General features: G+C 40.9%; 1 protein-coding gene across 1 annotated transcript in view; it reads left to right on the forward strand.

The window, feature by feature from the left end:
• The window catches only part of LOC132827749 (cytoplasmic phosphatidylinositol transfer protein 1-like), a 285,683-nt gene that overhangs the window by 129,470 nt on the left and 131,813 nt on the right, over positions 1–24,400 (forward strand). The window contains exon 2 of the mRNA XM_060844442.1: positions 8,901–9,049. Within this exon, the coding sequence (XP_060700425.1) occupies positions 8,901–9,049 (149 nt within the window). The remainder of the gene's footprint in view (positions 1–8,900; positions 9,050–24,400) is intronic.

Consider the following 24,400-nt stretch of genomic DNA (forward strand, 5'->3'; position numbering starts at 1 on the left):
CCTGACCTGCTGTGCTTTTCCAATGCCACACCTTTCGACAGAGATAAAACAGCTCTAACAAATACAGACTTCTGAAAGAACCACTGTTGATCCCTACACTTTTAATTGTTGAATTAAATTATTGCTTAGTAATTTCTAAATATGCAACAATTTATGTAGCAAGAAAACTAGCTTTGATTTTTGGTATTGTTTGGTCTCTTGTGGTGACTGGACAACGGAGTACAAATTCTCTGATCAGTAACAGCCAGTTTGGATGCTGAGAGAATTTTTCGACCTTCAAAGTGCACAACTATTAGATTAGACTTACAGTGTGGAAAAAGGCCCTTTGGCCCAACAAGTCCACACCGACTCGTCGAAGCGAAACCCACCCATACCCCTACATTTACCCCTTACCTAACACTATGGGCAATTTAGCATGGCCAATTCACCTGACCCGCACATCTTTTGGACTGTGGGAGGAAACCGGAGCACCCGGAGGAAACCCACGCTGACACGGGGAGAACGTGCAAACTCCACACAGTCAGTCGCCTGAGTCGGGAATTGAACCCGGGTCTCAGGCGCTGTGAGGCAGCAGCGCTAACCACTGTGCCACCGTGCCGCCCACTTATTAAGCATAGAAGCTTGATTTTTGATTTTTAAACAAGTTGCTGAAGCTTATTATTTTGCACCTATCAGGACAAACACAAGAATATCTAATTTCAAATGATCACCGCATTCCATGATTAGGCAACACTTGTTGAACAATCCAAAGTCAACTGATAGCTACGCTAACAAACAATTTCAGCTGATCAGTGAATTGTAGCATGGCTTATTTATGCTGGCTAAAAGCAACATGCCATCATATGCAGGGACCTGGTGTTTCTAAGCAAAAGAAATACTTTCAACCCTTATTCCTTTTTTGAATTACCCAGACGCCCATAATTCCTCATTGCAACACCTGCATGGCAACACCTCAGCCATGCTGAGAATGTGCCAACCAATACAGCACCCTTTTCTCCTGTAATATATTGTATTTGTTTTAAATTTGTCATTGTTGCATCTATCCTATGAATGCAAGATGAAAAGCTTTGGCAACATTTCTCTTTCTTTGACAAATAATGTGAGATGCTGCATTTGGATAAGGCAAATCAGGGCAGGACTTACACACTTAATGGTAAGGTCCTCAGGAATGTTGCTGAATGAAGAGTTCTTGGAGTGCGAGTTCATAGTTCCTTGAAAGTGGAGTCACAGGTAGATAGAATAGTGACAAAAGGTATTTGGTATGCTTGCCTTTATTGGTCAGAGCATTGGATAAAGGAATTAGGAGGTCATGTTGCAGCTGTACAGGACATTGGGTAGGTCACTTTTGGAATTCTGCGTGCAATTCTGGTCTCCCTCCTATAGGAAGGATGTTCTGAATCTTGCAAGGATTCAGAAAACATCTACATGAATGTTGCCAGAGTTGGACCTTTTGAGTTATAGAGTGAGGCTGAATAGGCTGGGGCTATTTTCCCTAGAGTGCAGAGGCTGAAGGGTGACCTTATTGAGGTTTACAAAATCATTAGGGGCATGGATATAGCAAATACACAAAGTCTTTTCCCTCGGGTAGGGGAGTCCAAAACTAGAGGGCATAGATTTAGGATGAGGGGGTAAGATTTAAAAGGGACCTTAAGGGCTACATTTTCATGAAAAGGGTGATGCATGTCTGGAATGAGTTGCCAGAGGAAGTGGTGGAGGCTGGTACAATTACAACATTTAAAAGGCATCCAGATGGGTATATGAATAAGAAGGGTTTAAAGATATATGGGCCAAATGCTGGCAAATGGGACTGGATTTATTTAGGATATCTGACCGGCATGGACAAGTTGGACCAAAGGTTCTGTTAACGTGCTGTACATCTTTATGTTCGTATATCCATTTCATGAGGAACAAATTAAGACAGTAGAAGTATGAGAGAAGTTGGGGGACGTCTGACCAGTGGAAAAAAATAGATGAGAGAAAAGTAGGAGGACTTCAGGGTGAAAAAGTCAATATCAAAAAGAATGAAAGGTTGAAGGATTTGGAATTATCTACTCCTATTGCTTGCGGAGAGTCAATGATGTGTTTGTAGCAGAAATTGAAGTATGTCTTCTCAGGAAAGTCCCAAGTTGATTGCCTGGTGAATATTGCTGTTTAACTACTGAGTCTGTGCAACTGGCAGATTAAAATGGTAAAATTATAAAGTATTGAAAACAGGTACAAATGAGTAGCTGTTGAGTTTTTAATCTCTTATTTTTATTTCAGGTTTATTGAAAATGCTGAGATATGTTAAATATTAATAATTTTAACAATAAGTATTAAATATTATACTGGTAAAGTTTTCTTAATAGTTGGTAAGCATTGAAACTATTGATCAGACATTATACCATTGCTAAGACTCCTTAGCAACATGAAGGCTAATTATTAAATAAAAGAATAGAGGCCTGCTTCTACCTCAAAACGCATATCCTCTGTGAAGGAAGTCGAAGACGTTTTCCATGTCTGGGATAACTACTTGTGTAGGACATGTGTCAGTTCTAGCAGCTAGAGCTCAGAGCAACTGGGCTTGTCTGCACTTGAGTTTAGAAGGATGAGGGAGGATCTGATTAAGACGTATAAGATTATTAAAGGATTGGACACTCTGGAGGGAGGAAGCATGTTTCTGCTGATGGGTGAGTCCACAACGAGAGGACACAGTTTAAAAATAAGGGGTAGGCCATTTAGAACAGAGTTAAGGAGAAACTTCTTCACCCAGAGAGTGGTGGATATATGGAATGCTCTAACCCAGAAGGCAGTGAAGGCCATGTCTCTGGATACTTTCAAGAAAGAGATGGATAGGGTTCTTAAAGGTAGTGGAATCAAGGGTTATGGGGATACTGATTGTGAATGATCAGCCATGATCATAATGAATAGTGGTGCTGGCTTGAAGAGCCGAATAGCCTACTCCTGTATCTACTGTCTAATATTTCAGAACCTGAGCAGCAGCTGGCACCACTGTGGTATTTCTGTAAGGCTGAGAACTACATAGTCAATCTGGTTAGAGATGTGGTCACTCTGCAGTTTAAGATTATGCAGGGAGAGAAGGAATGGTTCAATACTAGATAATCAAAAAGGAAAAGATGAGTAGTACAAGAACCGTCTGAGTGTAGCCAGAGATATGTTGACATATCCATGATGCCATGAGCACATGCAGCTGCATGTGTTGGTAATACAAGGGAGACTGATGATCCATAATGATGCATGATTCAGTAGCTGTGGGGGGAGGATATTGATGTTTCTGCTGCCACAAATGTGACTCCAGAATGGTGTATTGTCTCCCTGCTGGTAGGATCAAGGATGTTACTGAGTGGTTGCAGGGCATCCTGAGGAAGGAAGAAAAGCAGCTGAGAGGTATGGTGCATGTGAGAACCAATAGCAGATGGAAAAAGGGATGTGGTGCTACACAATTCTTGAGACTTCGGAACAGCCCATGGGGGAATTCAGACCTGTACAGACCAGCTGATTTGTATCTAAACATAGCTAGGGCTGAGTTCCATGTGAGGCATGCTGTGACTTCTAGGGCTTAAAGTAACCCAACAGAGACATGGAAAAGAGGAAATAATATCAAGAGAGGAATGGCAAGGTGCACAAAATACAGAGATTGGCAGTGCTGGAATTAATATTGTAAGTTAATAGGTAGGATCAAAGCAAGGGGAAAAATAATGAAGTCTAAATTAAAATCATTGTCCATACATGTAAATGTAGTATGGTAAGCAAGGTTGGTGAGTTGCAGGCACAGGTGAAAATATATCGTGGCTCAAGGAAACACAGGACTGGATGTTATATAATCCTAGATGCAAGGTGTTCAAGGAAGACAGAAAAGGATACCAAAGGGATAGGGTGGCAGCACTAATTAAGGAGACTTGGCAATGCTGGAGAAAGAGGATGTCCCAGATGAAGCAAGAATCAATTCAGCTGGAGTTAAGGATCAAGAACGATGCAATTACATAGTGTCTTGTACACGACGGAACAATGAACAAGCCGGGGTAAGAATAATTAGTTGCGAGAAAGCCAACTTCAATGGGGTAAGAATGGATTTGGGCTAAATAAATTGGAGTCAGAGAATAGCAGGAGAAACTGGAGCCGAGCAATAAATGCACTATCTTCAAAGAAGAATTGGTTAAAGCATGGTCAAAGCATATTCCCTCAAAAGGAAAAGGAGGATAGGGAAAGCAAATTCAGAGTGCCAACTTAAAAGGGCATCCCTTTCTTCTGTGAACTTGGAAGAACAAGTGCTGATGAAAAATAGGAGTTACACAGACACAGAGACAGGACTGAAGTACTAAACAAATAATTTTCATCTATCTTTACCAAGGACTGAGTGAAGGCAAATTTTCCACCACTGAGAGATGCTCAGTAAAGCTAAGAATGTCTCAGAATTAGAGGGGGCCTACAGGTCTGCAGGAAAACAACACCCCCCCACCAACCCAACCTCCACTCCCGACACCTTCCCCTGCAACCGCAGGAAATGTAAAACTTGCGCCCACACCTCCTCCCTCACTTCCCTCCAAGGCCCCAAGGGATCCTTCCATATCCGCCACAAGTTCACCTGTACCTCCACACACATCATCTATTGCATCCGCTGCACCCGATGTGGCCTCCTCTACATTGGGGAGACGGGCCGCTTACTTGCGGAACGCTTCAGAGAACACCTCAGGGACGCCCGGACCAACCAACCCAACCACCCCGTGGCTCAACACTTTAACTCTCTCTCCCACTCCACCGAGGACATGCAGGTCCTTGGACTCCTCCACCGGCAGAACATAACAACACGACGGCTGGAGGAGGAGCGCCTCATCTTCCGCCTGGGAACCCTCCAACCACAAGGGATGAACTCAGATTTCTCCAGTTTCCTCATTTCCCCTCCCCCCACCTTGTCTCAGTCAGTCCCCTCAACTCAGCACCGCCCTCCTAACCTGCAATCTTCTTCCTGACCTCTCCGCCCCACCCCACTCCGGCCTATCACCCTCACCTTGACCTCCTTCCACCTATCACATCTCCATCACCCCTCCCCCAAGTCCCTCCTCCCTACCTTTTATGTTAGCCTGCTTGGCACACTCCTCATTCCTGATGAAGGGCTTATGCCCGAAACGTCGAATTTCCTGTTCCTTGGATGCTGCCTAACCTGCTGTGCTTTAACCAGCAACACATTTTCAACAGGAAAACAACACATACTGGCCAAATATTGAACCCCAGAAGTAATCATCCCAACATCCACAAACGAAGCTGCTTCAGAACATTATTTCAACAAGCCCAACACACTGCAGCACAGAGGAACTATGCAGAGCAGAGGAAAATCACTTATACAGTGTATTCAAAAAGAATGGATACCCAATGAACACAGTCTGCCGCTTTCTCAGCAACAACCCAAACAAGCAGACAAACACGTCCAGAAACCCTAGCCACTCATCCCTACATCAAAGACATCTCGGAAATGACTGTCAGATTCCTCAGGCCCCTTGGCATCATGGTAGCCCACAAACCCACGAACACACTAAAATAGCAGCTAATGAACTTGAAAGACCCTATACAGACAGCAAACAAAACTAATGTCATTTACAAAATATCATGCAAGGACTGTAACAAACACTACATTGGACAAACAGGCAGAAAACTAGCCACCAGGATACATGAACATCAACTAACCACAAAACGACATGACCCTCTCTCACTTTACATACAGATAAGGAAGGACACCACTTTGACTGAGACAACACATCCATCCTAGGACAAGCCAAACAGAGACACACATGAGAATTCCTAGAATTATGGCATTCCAACCGGAACTCTATCAACAAGCATCCACCACCCCATCTACCATCCCCTGAGAAAAAGAAAAGGAAATGACATCACCAACCCAAAGAAGCCCAAACATATAAATAGAAAGGTGGAATCATCAACGGTGCTTCACCCGGAGGCCCACTGCAGATATTACTTAGTAGGGTGACAAAACGTTTGGAAATGAACCTTCCAGCTCGGCAAGCAAACCTATATCCAAAACTCCTGTCAACTAGATTAAGAGCCTCAGTCAGGGAACTCAAATTCTATGAGATTCACCTGGCTGACCTCATTGTAATCATGACACAATCTTCTTTATACTACTAGCTAGATTACTCTCAGATTACATCTTCCCCATTTGCCCCTACCCCTCCCCCCCATTGCCATTTTAGATCTCCTCTGCTAATTTTTAAAGGCTTCCCAGTCGTTTGGCTTCCCAGATGTCTTCACCACATTGTATGCTATTTCTTTTCCTTTTATGCTGTCCCTGACTTCCCTTGTCAGCCATGGTTGCCTCATTCGTCCCTTTGTTTGTTTCTTCTTCTTTGGAATGAAATTTTTCCGTGTCTCCCAAATTACCCCCAGAAACCCCTGCCATTGCCTCTTCCCTATCTTCCCTGCTAGGATCACTTTCCAGTTAACTTCAGCTGGCTCCTTCCTCATATTTTTGTAGTTAGCTTTACTCAATTGTAATACATTTGATTCCAGCTTCTCCCTCTCAAACTGAAGGGTAATTCTTGCCTGTTATGGTCACTGCGCCCCCTGGGTTCCTTCACATTAAGCTCCCTAATCAAGTCTGCCTCATTACATATCACCATAATACAGAATTGACTGTTTCCTAGTGGGGTCTACCAGATGCTGCTCCAAAACACCATCTTGGAGACACTCCACAAATTCCTTTTATTTGTGTTTTTGAGGGAGGCCAGATCTTTGAAAGTGAAGAATTGGTATCCCTTGTAACGGAGCCAAAGTCTGAATGAAATATGATGAGTCATAGTGTCTGTAACATCACTGAGGATTGCTGAGAAAACTGTGGGATCTGCTTTCACCACATCTGCCATTTAATCTGGAATGTTTGACCACAGCTTGTTAACTTTTGTTTACCTCATACTAATTCTGATTGTTAGAGTATAAATCAGTGCTCAAAATAAGTAGAAGTAGAGGGCGCTTTCATCATTGATAGTCACCAAAAAGCCCAAGAAAATTCAATGATCAAAATCTACAAATTAGAAGTGCAGGGGGTCATTTGTACCCTTTTGAGCCAAGGCAGATTGTACAGTGGCCTGAACTCCACTGTAAGATCTCCTCTCACCCCCCAATACCTTTAGCCCATTCCAGCAAATGTTTCCTGTGTAAGTAGATTAGACAGAATCAGAATCCTCCAAACACAGACTGGTTCTCCCTTGCATTTACTGTTGATAGGTTCACTTTGGACTTTTCAGCAGCAAAGATGGGAAAGAAAAAGCCTGTGATCAGAGCCATATTGAGAAGAACCGTTAGCAGATGGTAAAGCTGGAAGTAGCAGATCATTTTAAGTCTGAAGGTAGTAGGGTATGGGAAGCAAAGCTGGTGGGGTCGGAGTTGGGGAGAGATGCTGGCATGTTCTGGGTCGCAAATGTGAGGTTGCTGGAATTGTGGTTGGGTGCGTAGGATGGTTGAGAGTGGGATCTTCATAGGGAAAGTGACGGGTCTCAAAGGGGAGAGAGGTCTCCAAAGAAGAGAGAATAGTTTTAAATATTACAGTAAAGGAATACTCAGCTCATTGAGATCTGGGAAAATTGAGGTAATTAGTTCCTTGCAAATTTATGTGGAGTCTCTAGTTTGAGGCTTTCTTTGGGGGAAAGTATATTTCATAAATATTTATGTTTGTATGTTATCATAGCTCAAAGCATCTTTCATACTGCAATTTTTTTGATATATTGGCTGTGTTAAAAATAAACATGTAACTATTCATCTGGGACCTCACCAGTCTGCAGAACATATGTTTAACGTATTAGTTTTTTCAGTATAGAACGATATGTAAGTTTATTTTTTAACAAAGGTATTTGTCCCTTACAAATGCCAGTTATCTTGTGCTGATTTTAAACACAGCAACCTTTATTTTAACTGACACCTTATGAACTAGCACTCTCAATAAACTGGCAGTAATTTATTTACCTCAAATACTGGAGGTTTACTGTATTATTGTGGTCTCCATGATGTCCAAGTAGTCAGTTGAGAAGGCTGTCTGCTGCTAAGTTTTACTTAAGGCAAAGTTACATTATTATTTCAGTGCTTTATGCTGTTAGTAAAGTGTAACAGTGATGTGTGTACCCTTTCATTACATTTCTATAATTTAGTGCGTGTTTTTACATAGATTATGTGGACCTCTTGATCAACCAGACTATTTGATCAACTGGCACACTCCCGGTCCCAGCGGTGCCAGTAAATAAAGTGTTTGCTGCACTCAGAAATTGTGTTGAGGAAATGAGTGCTCTTCTTCTGTGTTGTGACTTTCGGTTTAGCGGAGCAATAATGAATATTAAAGATATTGATAAATTCTTCTCATTCTGCTTTTTGTGTGAGTTCAAATCCCCCATATCTTACCACAACTACAGAAGGTATTGTTACTACATGATCATCAATGAAGAATCTAGTGCAATTGGAAAAGGAACCGCTGAAACTCAAATGTTGCCCCTGAAAATCAAGAAGTAACCTTTCAGAAAATCTCAAAAGGAGCTTCTAGGAGTGGAAACATCTGATTTTGAGTCCTTAAATGGTTTATCTATTGGATTGTTGTCTATTGCTAACTCTGTGAATTTCATTTTGTTTACTCATAACCATGGAGTGTTGTGGTTTTGTTCTTTTAGTTAATGCTTAGCATTTCAAACTTTATTTACTTTAAACGAAAACTGTTACTGTTTCCTAAATAGATCACAATTTAATTTGCAGTCTTGTCCATGGTCATAACAGGGGTGTTATTATTAAAATTTTGTCTGCTTTTAGACTGACTTGATTTATTTTAAAATTTAACGTATTCTCCATTTGTCATTTTCCACCATAGCAACTTGGTTGAATAAAATTCTTTCTGTTTTTTTTCTCTCCAGTACAGAATTGGACAGCTGTACATGATCAGCAAGCACAGCCATGAGCAGAGTGACAGAGGAGAGGGTGTGGAGGTCGTGCAGAATGAGCCTTACGAGGATCCTACACATGGCAGTGGCCAGTTTACAGAGAAGAGAGTTTACCTCAACAGGTAAATGGAGACTGTGAAGTTGTAAACTAAAAGAGTGCTAGTTCTAGCCTGCTTTTTAGTCAGAATACCTCTTTGTATCTGCAATTAATTCAAAATCTTATAAGCACTTAAAGTTTTATAACATACTTGGCCCATTAGTTATTTCAGCAAAATACTAATTAGTTTCATTGCAATATTTATGGAAAAGAAGGCCATGAAAAGTGTTTCCATTAAATGTACAAATTTGAGGACTTCTATATGTCCTTCTGAGAGAATGAAACATTGCTGGTTTATTTTTATAGGTATGTCACAAATCATTTTTTGTTTTTTGAAAGAAAAAGCGGTTGTCCTGGTGATGGACATTTGCAGTGTAACTCTGAAATACATCATCACGTTGTGTGTAATAGTTGGGCCTTAGTGCACTAAAAACTGTTTTTTCTTCCATGTGATTAGATTAGATTCCCTACAGTGAAACAGGCCCTTCAGCCCAAACCAACTCTCCGAAGAGTAACCTACCCAGACCCATTTTCTTGTGACTTATGCACCTAACACTATGGGCAATTTAGCATGGCCAATTCACCTGGTCTGCAGGGGGAAACTGGAGCACCCAGACAAAACCCAAGCAGACACAGGGAGAATACGCAACCTCCACACAGACAGTCACCCGAGGTTGGAATTGAACGTGGGTCCTTGGTGCTGTGAGGTAGCAGTGCTAACCACTGAGCCACTGTGCCACCCATAATGTGTGTTTGGTCGAAATTCTACTTCTCTAAATTTGCACAATCCAAGTTGGAAATTCGTAGAGAATGAAAGACTATTGAGCCCAGATGTATCTTACAACAAATTGGCACAGAAATCACCTTTAACCCCTTCCCTGGCGACTTTTTTTGGAGAAAATGTTTCATTTTCAGATGAATTTTTGTATTGCTTTATTTTATAGTATTTTTAATGCTTGCACTCTCATCTGATATATCCAAGCTTCTAATAGAAGGTTCATACTCATTGTCATCTTCTGAGCTCGACAGCTGGGCGTAATTTGTCAAAAAAAACAGAAAAAACCAAATGACAGTGTGTGCCCAAAAACGGTGCGTCGACGCTTTTTGCAATGCCTGAGGTGCCTGAGCTATCAGACATATGAGTGACCGAGTATACTTGTTTCTAGCTGACAAGATCCCAGAAATGCCAAGAATTGACATATAAACTCGTCTGTGGCTGTTTTTGAAATTATATGTTTTGGACGAGTTTACTCGTCGCACTCTGAAAAAGACACATTGGGTGAGGACAAGTTAACTTGTCTTTGCCGGGTAAGGGGTTAATTTGACTTTTCCTTCCTGGCTCACTGGTGTTTTCTTACACTGTTATTATGACAGTATCTTTCTTCATTGTCATCATCTCAGCCCTTCTGAAAGACAAACTTTAAAATGTGCCAAATTGAATTGATGCAACCCCATGTTCTCATACAGTGATGTTTTTTCTGAGTCTGAACTTCCAGCTTCCCCATTGTTATTTGTAAACATGATAATACATATATTTAGATTTTTAAAATGTGTCTATAATCAGATCATCCAGAATCCACTGAGTGGTGGAAGAGGTCCAGATATATTTCCATTTTCCAGAGATCACATTATTCTACATCTGTAATCTTTTGTTGTCTTGCTTTGGTTGAACATGCTGTAGTTCCCAGTGGTAATCATTTCCTTGCTAGAGAATTTTGTAAAATGTATGGTGTAGGACAAGATGCAATCTCCACATTTTGAAGGCATCCGCAAATAACGCTTTCAATAAAAAGATCCACGTTAACATCAAGCTTTCTAAAAATACATGAAAATGTATTGTGTGTCTGAACAATTTGATTGAGTTATTTCAACTTGCAGGAATATTAAATATATTGAATTGTATTTCAAGGAAAGCTGCACTGAAAGGATTGATGTGACATGGATCCGATTATGGTATATGGTAGAGAGAGTAATCTTGTGGCATTATTTCTTCCAGGTCAATCTGCATATCCATCTTGCTCTTAAAACAATTAGATTTTGCAGCTTTGTTCTTAAGTGGAAGGGATTAGCATTTCAAGAATAAGATTATTGCAGTGGTTTCTTGCTTTTGACGATTATAGTAAGGTACATGAAATCAAACAGCTGTAATGAAATATGCCTGATTCATATGTATGTTTGATTGATTAAATTTTTTGAGAGCTGCATTGTCAGTCTTTACACAGTACTAAATGCAACAAGAAGAGAATTTTTTGACATTTTTGCACAATCTGTCATAAAAGGTTGTATAAGAAAAAAGACTTCCAACGAAGTACATTAAGCATTTTAAAAATCAAACTATATGTATTTCAGAGCTTTCTTTCAAAGCTTGACAACTACCTAATGCTATTCCTTGATGTAAAATACTTTCAACAAATTCAATTTGCTTTCTCCTTGAAAGGAAAAGAAAATGGTGCATTGATCTATCAATATGTCACAATTGACAAGCTTTGTGGATTCCGCATATGTCATAGTGTTTAATAATGCTGTCTGTGGTGCACAGAGTAAAAACAATGTGAGGTAACCATGCACAATGCGTAATCAGGGGCTAAGGTCTACTGAACACACAGTGCTCTATTATATGGTTCATGAGCATTGGCACTTGCACTGTGCACAGGGCTAATTAAGGATTACGTTGATATAATAGGAAAAGCCCACAAAGTACCCGATGGCCCCGATGTACATACTTATAGTGAACAGGGAGACCATTCCAAAGTTTGAGGACTGTATACCCCTTTGCTCTGTACCCTTTATTACAGGATTTGGAGCCGAACTACAACAGTAAATCCCCAACATATTTGCGTTTTTGGGATGTCAGCATGTGGCATAATTTGCAGAACACTGGCTTCTGAATCACAAGGTACTTGATTCAAGTCCCCTTCTCACAGCGCTTAAATCAATGCTGACACTCCAGTGCCATTCTGAGGGAATACTGTATTATCAACGATACCAATTTTTGGATGAGAAGATAAGCTAGAGCCCCATCTGTCTACCAAATGAATAACGCTATTTCAGAGAGGAACTGGAGAGTTTCCCCTTTGGTCCCATTAATACTTATCCCTGAATCAATATCACACTGGTCATTATCACTTGTCACTTTGTGGGAGTAATCAGAGTGCAAATTGGCTGATGCATTTCCTACATTGCAAAAAATATTTCATTAATTTAAAGCAGTTTGAGATATTAGATGGCTGTGAAAAGTGCAGCCAAATGCAAATCTGCCTTTGTTTTACAATAAAGCATCATTTTATGAGCATCTATCATCCCTAAGATCTCCGTGTTCCCAGTGGAACAGTTCCACAGAGTCAGTTGCAAATAACTCCAGACTTATTCCAAAGCACAATAGCTTAGAAATTGTGCTAGGGCCATTTTGAACAAATGATCAACATATCTCAGGTCTCCTCACCCTACTTCCACCCATGCCTGAATAATGAAACCCAGTCCTGTCTTTGGACTTAGGTTCAATATTGCCAGCATAATATGAACTACTTGACAATAGAAGGTTAAGTATGGGCTAGATGCTAGCAATGCTGATTTACCACGCATATTAATATTTACACCAACCCAAAATATTCTATTAATTACATAGCTGATTCCAAGCATCATTAGTTCTCTTGTGTCAGAAATAAGCATCTTCTGAAGGGACATGTGATATATCCTGATACATTTATTCCTGTTACCTTAGCTATATAGAAAAGATGCAATACCTTGGTTCAAGAAAGCAGTTCATACAGAAATAATATTTATTGCGGTTACTAACAGTAAAAAGTGATTTCTTGAGAAGAAATGACATACTGAATGGCCAATAAACTTTTTTGATTTATTATTTGCCACAGTTTTGGAAAGTGACAAAATATTCCACTCAGATGTGATTCAAGAAATTACTCACTTTCAGAAACTGATTATTTTCCCCACTGAAGGACCCACCATGCTCTTTATTGCTCTAACGCAATTACTTCCACTGTTCACAATGAATAACCTTTGGCATTATGAGGCCTTATTGTGAATATCAGTGCTCACTTGGTTTAGATTCGTGAAACCAAGAGGTAGTGCTGATTGATATCGCTTTTAGTAAAAAATGAGGTCTGCAGATGCTGGAGATCACAGCTGAAAATGTGTTGCTGGTCAAAGCACAGCAGGCCAGGCAGCATCTCAGGAATAGAGAATTCGACGTTTCGAGCATAAGCCTTTGACCAGCAACACATTTTCAGCTGATATCGCTTTTATCTGACTTAATAAATGGCAGCTTGCTGTAAAATTACACAGAGTTTCTGATGTCCCCCTTAGTTGTCATATCCAGTTATTTCTTAAATGATTCTGGGGTCTTTGTCTTCAGTACTCAATCCAGACCACTATCTAATGTGTGACTTGAGTGGGACAAGGATTAGGGCTAGGAGCTGAGCCAGATTCACTAGAATGAGAGATTGGCGTGAAAATCTATAACTGAACAGTGGGCTACCTTCAAAGAGGAGATGGTTCGGGTACATTCAAAGTATATTGCCTCAACTAGGAACGATAGGGCAAATGAATCTAGACATCCGTGGACGACAAAGGAGCTAGAAACTAAGATAATCAAGGAAAAGTGCACTTGTGACAAATGAATTGCGAAAGGAGCAAAATTGATGCAAGATAAAATGTTTCATACAGCAAGTAGTTAGGGTGCAGAACACACTGCTGGAAAGTATAGTGGAGGCAAGTTCAACTGAGGGATTAAAGAGGGTGTTGGATGATTATTTGGATAGAAATAATATGCAAGGATCTGAGGGCAAAGGAGGAAATTGACATTTGGGAATAACCCTTGTTTGAAGAGTTGGCGTAGACAGGTTAAGCCAAATGCCACAACACATCTATGACTCTGTGTAATGCAGAAAATAGTTTCTGATTTCAGTCCAAAAGTTACATTTTACTAATCTGAATCTGCTTCTTTGTTTTCAGTCTGCAATTCGATTTAACATTCTGAATGTATTTCTTCTGTTCCTTCAAGTATGATTTCACTGTTAAAAGGTCTCCTTGTCGGCTGAACAGCCCAAAATTTTACTCTTTTCTCATAACTGGACTCCTGACGCTGGGTATCAGGATTTGTTTTTGCCATATCTCCAAAGTTTGCAAGCCTCCCATATTTCTTAGAAAGCAGAACTGCTGCAAAATTCGGTGCATGATCTGGCCAGAGCACTCACTATACAGTTTGATAATGACATTCTCTAACTTTCATTCAACTATTTGCTTATATTGGCATTCAGCATGTGCTTTAATTTTTACAGTGAACACGCCTTCTCCTTGTGAAACCACTTCTGTATGTGCATACCCCTACAATAAATAAATTTTGTGTTTTTTTTTCAGGGAGAAAAAGCAAGTAAATGCTGCTTCCATTCCTCAATCTAACCTTCATCCAAAGTATAATTCAATTCTTAAATTTCTCTTCCATGGCATGAACAATAGCTTCCTAGTCCCACTCGTAATTTTGGAGTTATTAGTATTTTTGACATTATTCCTTATTCTGCTGATTTCATTCATCATTAATTCTTTAACTCTTATAAGGCCCATTGTTTCATAACGTGCTTCAAATAACTTTTCGTCCTCCACCACATGATCTCCTCCTGAATACCCCAGAACTTCATTCTTGACCGTGTTTCAGGCAACATCCTTTAACAGATCCTGTTCAAGCATAAATTTGTTTTTACATTTCCCAGCCCAAACCTTTCTTTTCTCAAAATTAATTTTCTATACTGCCTCAAATCCACTATCAATGTCAGATTTTGAGCCATTATTCCCTTATCCATTGATAATTGCTGTAAAAGTTTATTTGTGCTACTTTCCTCCTCTTTTTCTTACTTTGGATCATATTTCAAAATTTGTGATCAATTTTTCATTGAAGTATTTGACTGAGTAATATTGAAGTGCAACCAGACAGGATCTTATGCGGGGGGAAAGACAGGAAAGATCTATACAATTTTTTGCAAGATTGTGTTTCACTGACAGACTGCTAATTTAGGGCAGCATAGTATAATTTATAATCATTTTGGAAGTCTTGGTGTGTTTGAGGTTAAGTTAAGCAAGTGCCACTCCACATTACCCTCCTATTGGTCAGAGAGAGCAGCTTAATGATTCATATTTGATTGTCACTGAACTGGTTTCCATTTTTCTTATGAAAGGTTGGAAACATATTGAGATCTGTGAAAGACAGATAATCCATTTTAATCACAAATGGAAACTATTGTTATGGCACCTGGGTCACAAAAATCAAAAACTTGCATTTATATAGCATCTTTCATATCTTATAATGACGACAAGGCCCATTGAAATGTAGTCTCTGTTTGATTATTTCCCAGCATTACAACCATTTTGTGTGCAGTAAGTGAAAGCAAACAACAAAGTGACAACCAGGTAGTTTGTCATGATAATACTGGATGAGGGATAAATATTGGCCAAGACACAATAAGGCCCAAAGATTCAGGAGCAGACATAAGCCATTCAGTCAATTGAGTTTGCTGCAAATGGGATAATGGCTGATCTGATAACCCTCAACTCAACATTCCTACCTTTTCCTTAAAACATTTGGTATTCTTATTGGTTAAAAATCTGTCTATCATGGCATTTTATTATCGTTAATGACCCAGCCTTAAAGTCCTCTGCAATAAAGCATTCCAAGATTCACTACCATCTGAGAGAAGAATTACTCCTAGTCTCAATCTTCAGTCTTTGACCCCTTATTCTGAGATTATGTTCTCTAGCCCTAGACTCTCCCACAGTGGAAACAACCCTTTCACATTCACCCTGTCAAGTCCCCCAGCAATCTTATATGTTTCAATCATATTGCCTCTCATTCTTCTAAATTCCAATGAGTACAGACCCAACCTACTCAACCTCTCCTCATTCAACAGTCCCGCCATATCTCGTATCAGCCTAGTGAACCTTCTCTTGATTGCCTCCAATGCCAATAAATCTCTGCTGAGACAAGGGGCCCAAAACTAATCTGACAGGTATAATTGTCTAGATTTCGCAAAGCCTCCCTAACTTTTTTACTCCATTCCCATTAAAATAAAGGCCAATAATCCATTTGCCTTCTCTATTACTGAACTTGATGCTAGCCTTTGTGATTCATAAACGAGGACCCTGAATCCATCTGTTCTGTAGCTTTCTGTAGTCTTTCCCAATTTAAATAATATTCAGCCCTCTATGTTTTCTGTCAAATGCAAAACTTAACATTTTCCCCCATTATATTCATTTGCTAGTTAGTTTTTCCCAATCACTTAACCTGTTTGTATCCTTTTCCTGATTGTTTGTGTCATCCTCACCACTTGCCTTCCCAACTATTTTTGTGTCATCTGCAAACTTGGCGATAGTAGATTCACTTTCCTCATCCAAGTCATGAATATATATTGTAAATAATTGTAGCTCCAGCACTGATCCTTGGGCACTCCACTAGTTGCAGGTTACTCTCACCTCCCAGCTCTCTGTCTTCTATTAGTTAATCAGTTTTCTACTCAGGCTAATATTCTATATCCTATACCATGGGCTCTTATTAATTAGCCTAGCATGTGGGACTTTATCAAACACCTCTGAAAATCTAATTATATTACATCCTTACCTTAGCTTTGAACCATCTTGCTACTTACCTCCACAAAGAGTTATTTTAAATTTGACATGCATAATTCCTAATTCATGAAGCTGACTGATCAATCATATTATGTATTTCTAAATGCACTGCTCTTGCATTTTCCCAATCACAGGCTAGGCTTTCTGGCTGAGAGTTACTTGTTTTTTGACCCTTCCCTTTTTAGAGAAAGGCGTTACATTGGTAGTTTTACAATGAGTCTAAGAATTTTTGCAAGATTACAACCAGTGCATCCACTAACTCTGTAGTTGCTCCATTTAAATCCTCAAATCCATCTCATCAAATCCAGGGACCTATCGGTCTTTAACCCCACTAGTTTTCCCTAGCATTTTTTCCCTAGTTTTCCCTAGTGTATTTATTTCTTCTCCTCCTTTTGCGTATTGAATATTTAATCATTTTGGAATGCTATTAGTGTCTCCTACTATGAAGATTGATGCAAAGTATTTATTCATTCGCTCTGCCATTTCTTCATTCCCTGTTATTATTTCTCAGCCACCACCCCTACTCTACCTGGTGGAATTAGGGCCATCTTTAAGAAGTCTTCTATTCACAAAGCAGGAGTCGACAGCGGAAGGCCTGAGCCTTCCTTGTGAGGTTCAAAAACAATATTTAAATTACTGTTACAACAATTGTGATAACTCCTTTTGCTTTATCAGATCTGAAATAATGATGAAAGATGGTGCTCAATAAAACCAGGCCAGACATCCTAGGTACTATTTTAGTCAATCAACATAGCCATTCATTCAACCTTGACAGTCCTGACGAGGTTTTTCATATTAACTGGATGCTGACCATTTAGATTAGATTACTTACAGTGTGGAAACAGGCCCTTCGGCCCAACAAGTCCACACCAACCCTCTGAAGAGCAACCCACCCAGACCCATTCCCCTACATTAACCCCTTCACCTAACAATACGGGCAATTTAGCCTGGCCAATTCACCTAACCTGCGCATTTTTGGACTGTGGGAGGAAACCGGATCACCCAGAGGAAACCCATGCAGAAACGAGGAGAATGTGCAAACTCCACACAGACAGTTGCCTAAGGCGGGAATTGAACCCGGGTCTCTGGCTCTGTGAGGCAGCAGTGCTAACCACTGTGTCACTATGCCACCTAATAACTCCATGGAATCCCTACGGTGTGGAAGCAGGCCATTTGGACAATCGAGTTCACACTGACCCTCTGAACAGCATCCCACCCAGAGCAACCCTATCCCTGTAACCTTGCAGTTTCCATGGCTAACCCATTTAGCCTGCACATCCCTGGACACTGCAGGCAATTTAGCATGGCCAATCCACCCTAACCTGCACATTTCTAGACTGTGGGAGGAAAGTGGAGTACCCAGAGAAAACCTGCATAGATGCAAGGAGAACGTGCAAAGTCCAGATGGACAATTGTCCGAAGGTGGAATTGAACCTGGGTCCCTGGCCCCGCGAGGCAGCAGTGCTAACCACTGAGTCACCGTGCTGCCCCAAAATGCTCAACGCTGTGACCAATATTCGAACATGCACAGCGAGCCCCCACTAGATTTCAAATCCAATGCCTTAACCTCTCGGCCATCACAGCTGATGGTTGTTACAATATCTTCAGAGTACCAATGGTTCTTCCTATTAACTGCTTTTACTTCAGAAAATCTCATGATATTGCTGCATACATCTTTTCTGAGATGTTCATGCATGTTCTTTGGAAACTTTGGGATCACATCTTTGTTGGTGTAACCTGGCGAGAATATTTTGTGATCATGCTTGGATAAGCTGAAATAGATAGAATCTGGAAGGCATGTCAGGAGGACATCAAATTAATCAAAACAAAACTATAACACTGCAAATGCTGTAAATCTGAAATAAAAACAGAAAATAGAACATCAAACAATAGAGCACAGGAACACACCCTTTGGCTCATGATGTCGTGCTGAACACGACGCCAAATGAAACTATTCCCTTCTTCCTGTGTGTGGTCGATATCTCTCCATTCCTTGCTTATTTGTTTGTTTATCCAAAAGCCTGTCAACACCCCTATCATATCTGCCCCCACCACTACCCTAGCAGCACGTTCCAAGGTCTTACCACTCCCTGTGTAAAAGACTTGACCATTACATCTCCTTTGAACATCCCCCTTCTTACCTTAAATGCGTGCCTTCTAGTATTAGACATTTCAACTCTGGGAAAAAGAATCTAACTGTAAACTGTAAATCTATGCCTCTCATAATTTTGTAGATTTTTATCAGGTCTCCCCTCAGCCTCCATCACTCTGGAGAAATCAACCCTGGTTTGTTCAGTCTCTCCTTTTAGCTCATACCTTCTACTCCAGTCAACATGGCAATTAGTAAACTTTGTCTGCACCCTTTCCAAAGCCTCCTCATCCTTTCTATAGTGTGGCAACCAGAAGTGAAAGCAATACTCTTCAGTGCGGCCTAACTAAACATTTATAAAGTTGCAACATAATTTCCTGACTCTTGCACTCAGTGCCCTGATCAATAAAGACAAGTATGCCATACGCCTTCTTTACTACCCTATCTACTTAAGTGGCCACTTTAACGGAGTTATGGACTAGGATCCCAAGATCTCTTTATACATCAATGGCAGGTCCTGCCATTAACTGTATACTTTCCGTTAACACTTCCCATTGTACAGCACCCCTCAATTGCCTGCATTAAGCTCCATCTGCCATTTCTCCTCCATATCTGCAACTGACCTATATCCCACTGTATCCTTTGACAACTCTATCCATAGCTCTCTTAATCTTTGTGTCATCTGCAAACTTCCTAACTTACGCATTTACATTTCCATTGAAGTAATTTGTCTCAATCACAAACAACAGAGGTGCCAGTTCGTATCCCTGCGGAACACCACTAGTCACGGACCTCCAGCCAGAAAATCACCCCTGCACCACCACCCTCTTCTATGGGCAAGCCAATTCTGAATCCAAATGGCTCATGCATTTTAATCTTCTCCCTGAGCCTATTATGAGTGACTTCGTTGAAAGCCTTTGTTGAAATCCATGTGAACAACATCTACTGCTTTACCCTCATCAATCAGCTTCTTCACCTCCTCAACAAAATCAATCAAGTTATTAATATATGATCTGCTAGCACAAAACAATGCTATTGCCAATGTTGTCACATTATTTAAGAAGGGTGGAAGGGATTATCCAGGAAATTACAGGCCTGTTAGCCTCACATTGGTGGTGGGGACATTAGATTAGATTAGATTAGACTTACAGTGTGGAAACAGGCCCTTCGGCCCAACAAGTCCACACCGACCCGCCGAAGCGCAACCCACCCATACCCCTACATTTACCTCTTACCTAACACTACGGGCAATTTAGCTTGGCCAATTCACCTGACCCGCACATCTTTGTGACTGTGGGAGGAAACCGGAGCACCCGGAGGAAACCCACGCAGACACGGGGAGAACGTGCAAACTCCACACAGTCAGTTGCCTGAGTCGGGAATTGAACCCAGGTCTACAGGCGCTGTGAGGCAGCAGTGCTAACCACTGTGCCACCGTGTCGCCCTAAAAGATTCTCAGGGATAAAATTTATTAGCATTTAAAAGCAAGTGGACTTACTAGCAATAGACAGCATGGTTTTGTGTGGGGGAGATTTTGCCTCACTAATTTGATCGAGTTTTTTGAGAAGCTGACAAAGATGATTGATGAGAGAAAAGTGCTCTTTGTTGATACATCAACTCCCGTAAAGCCTTTGACAAGGTCCCTCATGGCAGACTGGTACAAAAGGTAAAGTCTCATGGTATCGGGTGAACTAGCAAGATGGATATAGAACTGGCTTAGTCATGGGAGACAGGGGATAGTGGTGGAGGGGTGCTTTTAGGATTGCAAACAAATCTTTTCACTGTACTAAGGTACAATAAATCAAATCAATCAAGTGATGTTTCACAGGTATCAGTGCCAGGACCTCTGCTGTTTGTGGTCTACATAAATGATTTGGAGGAAAACGTGGCTGGTCTAATTAGTAAATTTGCAGATGATACAAAGATTAATAGAGTTGCAGATAGTGAGGAGAATTATCAGAGGATACAGCAAGATGTTCAATTGGAGGCATGCGTAGAAAAATGCCAGATGGAGTTTAATACGGAGAAATGTGAGGTGATTTGTTTTGGAAGATCAAGTACAGGTGAATGGCAGAACCCTTAGGAGTATTGATATGGAGAGGCCCATACATCTCTGAAGGTGGCAGTGCAGGTAGCTAAGGCAGCAAAAAGGCATATTTGCATGCTTGCCTTCATTGGAAGAGGCATTGAGTATAAGGGTAGGCAAGGTGTGCTGCAGCTTTATAGAGTTTTAGTTAGGCTATAGTTGGAATATTGTGTACAGTTTTAGTCACTACACTACCAAAAGGATGTGGATGCTTTGGAGAGGGTACAGAAAAAGTTTGCCAGGATATTGCCTAGCATGGGGGATTTTAACTATGAAGAAAGGTTGGATAGATTGGGTTTGTTTTCACTGGAACGCAGGTGGTTGAGGGGCGACCTGACAGAAGTTTATAAGATTGTGAATGGTATGGATAGAGTGGAAAATATGAGGCATTTTCCCAGGGTGGTGGAGTGGGAGTCAATTACTAGGGGACAAGGCGTGGGGGTGGGGGTGGGGGAGTAAGTTTAAAAGAGAGATGCGAGTCAATTTTCTCACACAAAGACCGGAACATGCTGCCAGAGGAGATGGTGGAAGAAGACACAATAGCAGCATTCAAGAAGTATGTAGACGAATACGTGATAAGAAAGGGAATAGAGGGATACAGGTCCTGTAGTAAAGACAGCTTTAGTATTGAAGGGCAAAATGTGTCGTCAGAGACTTGGAGAGCTGAAGGCCTATTCCTGTGCTGCATTGTTCTTTGTTGTTTTGTTCCAGGCTATGTTTTTCCAAATGCACATAAATCCTATCCCTAAGAACCCCCTCCAGTAGCTTCCCAACTGCCGATGTGAGATTCACCAGTCTATAATCTCTTGGATTATCCCTATTTCCCTTTTTGAACAGAGGAGCAACTTTAGCTACTCGCCATTGCTTAGGGACCTCTCCAGTGGCTAGAGAGAACACAAAGATCTTGGCCAAGGCCCCAGCAATCTCCTTTCTTGCTTCTTTCAATAACCTGGAGTAGATCCCTTCGGGCCCTGGGGACTTACCCATCATAGTGTTCTTCAAGAGGCCTAACACCACTTCTTTCTTGATCTCAAAACACCTGAGCAAACTAGCATGATCCACACTAATCTCACTATCCTCTATGTCCTTCTCCTTGGTGAATACTAGTGCAAAGTATTCATTTAGGATCTCACCCATATCTCTGCCTCCAATCACAAGTTCCTTCCTTTATCCCTGAGTGATCCTATCCTTTCCCTAGTTATCCTCTTACTTTTAATGTGTTGGCAAAAACACTATGAGATTCTCTTTAAACCTATTCGCCAAGGACATTTCATGGCCCCTCCTGGCTCTCATAATTTCCTGCGGTACTCAGGAAAATTTTCGGCATTTCTTGAGTGAGAAAGTGAGTGAAGGAACCAGATTTTTGCCATGTAGTTTGAGGATTAGAGTCAGAAAACTGCCCGGCTCAGGAGATCTGCCTCATCAACAATCCCAAAGCACATGATTTTCATGTTGGTGGTGAGGGTTTGATTGAGCTAGGTTTAGCAGCTCAGAAATGGTTGCAGGGCAATGAATGCCAAAGCAGGCTAGTTTGAAAACTTGTCGTAGTTCCTTGAGATTATACTCCAGTGTTATAAAAAGTTATTAAACCCTCCAACCCTCACTTGCTCCATTCACCATTCATGCACACTCCCATTAACGCCCCTCATGACACCTCCATGGCCACTCACCCAGTATCTACTATTTAGAGATCACAGTAACCATGTGCAGGTAGAAATAATAGAATTTCAACAATCTCAGAGAGTTCTTGTTTCCATGCATTTGATAGTGAGAAACAAAACCTCTCAAAAAGAAAACCCTCAAGTCGTCAAACTTTTATCGAAACCAACAAAGCTCTATTCAAAAACCACATCAAAGACACTGGATATTTTAACAGTATCTTGAAACTGTCAACTAAAGTAAGAACTCATTCCCACCTCAGAAGTGTTTCAGAGCTTTTAAGACTCATCCAAGCATTCAGAGTTGGCTCAGCTGTAGTGTAGCCGTCAGGGGCTATGTCAACAAGGAAGTCTGTTGAAACTGAAAGAACAGATGGTGTCCTTTTTCTAAACTACAACAGGTGGCTCTCAATCAATGCATGACAGTTTGTGTTTGCTTTTATTAACTGACAGCTGCAGTCTGTTTTTTATGCTTTTTTAAAAAATTTAATTCACTCATGGAATGAAAGCGTCACCAGCTCAGTCAGCATTTATTGTCTATCACGCATTGTCTAGAAGGCAGTTAAGAGTCAACCACATTTCTGTGGGTCTGAGTTACATGTAAGCCAGACCAGATAAGGATAGCAATTTCCTTCCCTAAAGGACACTAGTGAAACAGATGGTTTTTTCTGAAAATTGGCAATGGATTCACAGTCATCTTATGACTCTTAATTCCAGATTTTTATTGAATTCAAATTCCACCGTCTGCTATGACAGGATTCGAACTTGAGTCCCCAAAACATTACCTGGGTCTCTGGATTAATACTTTAAAATGTGTTGCTGGAAAAGCGCAGCAGGTCAGACAGCATCAAAGGAACAGGAGAATCGATGTTTCGGGCATAAGCCCTTCTGGAGAACGTCGATTCTCCTGTTCCTTTGATGTTGCCTGACCTGCTGCAACACATTTTTAAGCTCTGATCTCCAGCATCTGCAGTCCTCACTTTCTCTTCTTTGGATTAATAGTCCAGTAATAATACCACCAGACCGTCACCTCCCCATGTTTAAAGGAGTGGTGGTGTAAATAATTTCTGATTATGACACATCTATATTTCAAGAGTTTTTACATCTCCTCCAGTAATTTGTGACTTCCACTCTGGCAGGCTATAGTCCTTAGAAGCTACCAAAACAAGAACTGTTTGAAGTAGCACTAATTTCAAGTGGTCAAAGCTTTGTTTTTGTATGGTCTGCTCTACTTGCTTACTAAGTAGGATGTGGTTTACCATGAGATGTGGTTTAAAAAAATCTGCTTTGGGAGTGCATGATGTTAAAAAGCTTATACTATCCCAATTACAGATGATTGAACTGAAGTTGTGGCTGTTCTTCTTGTGAGCAGGGTTCCTGCTTCTAGGCTGAAAATAAAAAAATGCTGAAAATCACAGTAGGTCAGGCAGCTCCATAGAGAGGGAGCAAGCTAACTTTGATGAGTGATCAGTCTGAGAATGGCAGAAGAATGGTGTGTTTAACTGCCAGTCTGGAAAAAACAGGTAGTCCCACTGGAGTTGGGAGAGGGGACATGGTGACAAAGAATGTAACAAGTAAAGCTAAAAGAAAGGGAAGAAATAGGAGTGAGTTCAAATGTGAAAGTGTTAAACTCATTATTAAGTCAACAAGGTTGGAAAATGCCTAGTCTGAAGATGGGATGCTGTTCCTCCGGTTTGCTCTGTGATTCGCTGGAGCACCGCAGCATGTGGGCATGTGAGCAGGATGCTGTGTTAAAATGACCAGCTACAGGAAGATTGGGGTAATGCTTATGTACGGACCAGAGGTGTTCTGCAAAGTGGTCACCCAGACTGCGTTTTGTTTCTCCAGTGTAGAATAGGCCATATTGGGTGCAGTGAATGCATTCAACCAGATCGGAGGAGGTACAGGTGA

Source organism: Hemiscyllium ocellatum, chromosome 25, assembly GCF_020745735.1.
Source record: "Hemiscyllium ocellatum isolate sHemOce1 chromosome 25, sHemOce1.pat.X.cur, whole genome shotgun sequence".
In the NCBI taxonomy this organism is placed as follows: Eukaryota; Metazoa; Chordata; class Chondrichthyes; order Orectolobiformes; family Hemiscylliidae; genus Hemiscyllium; species Hemiscyllium ocellatum.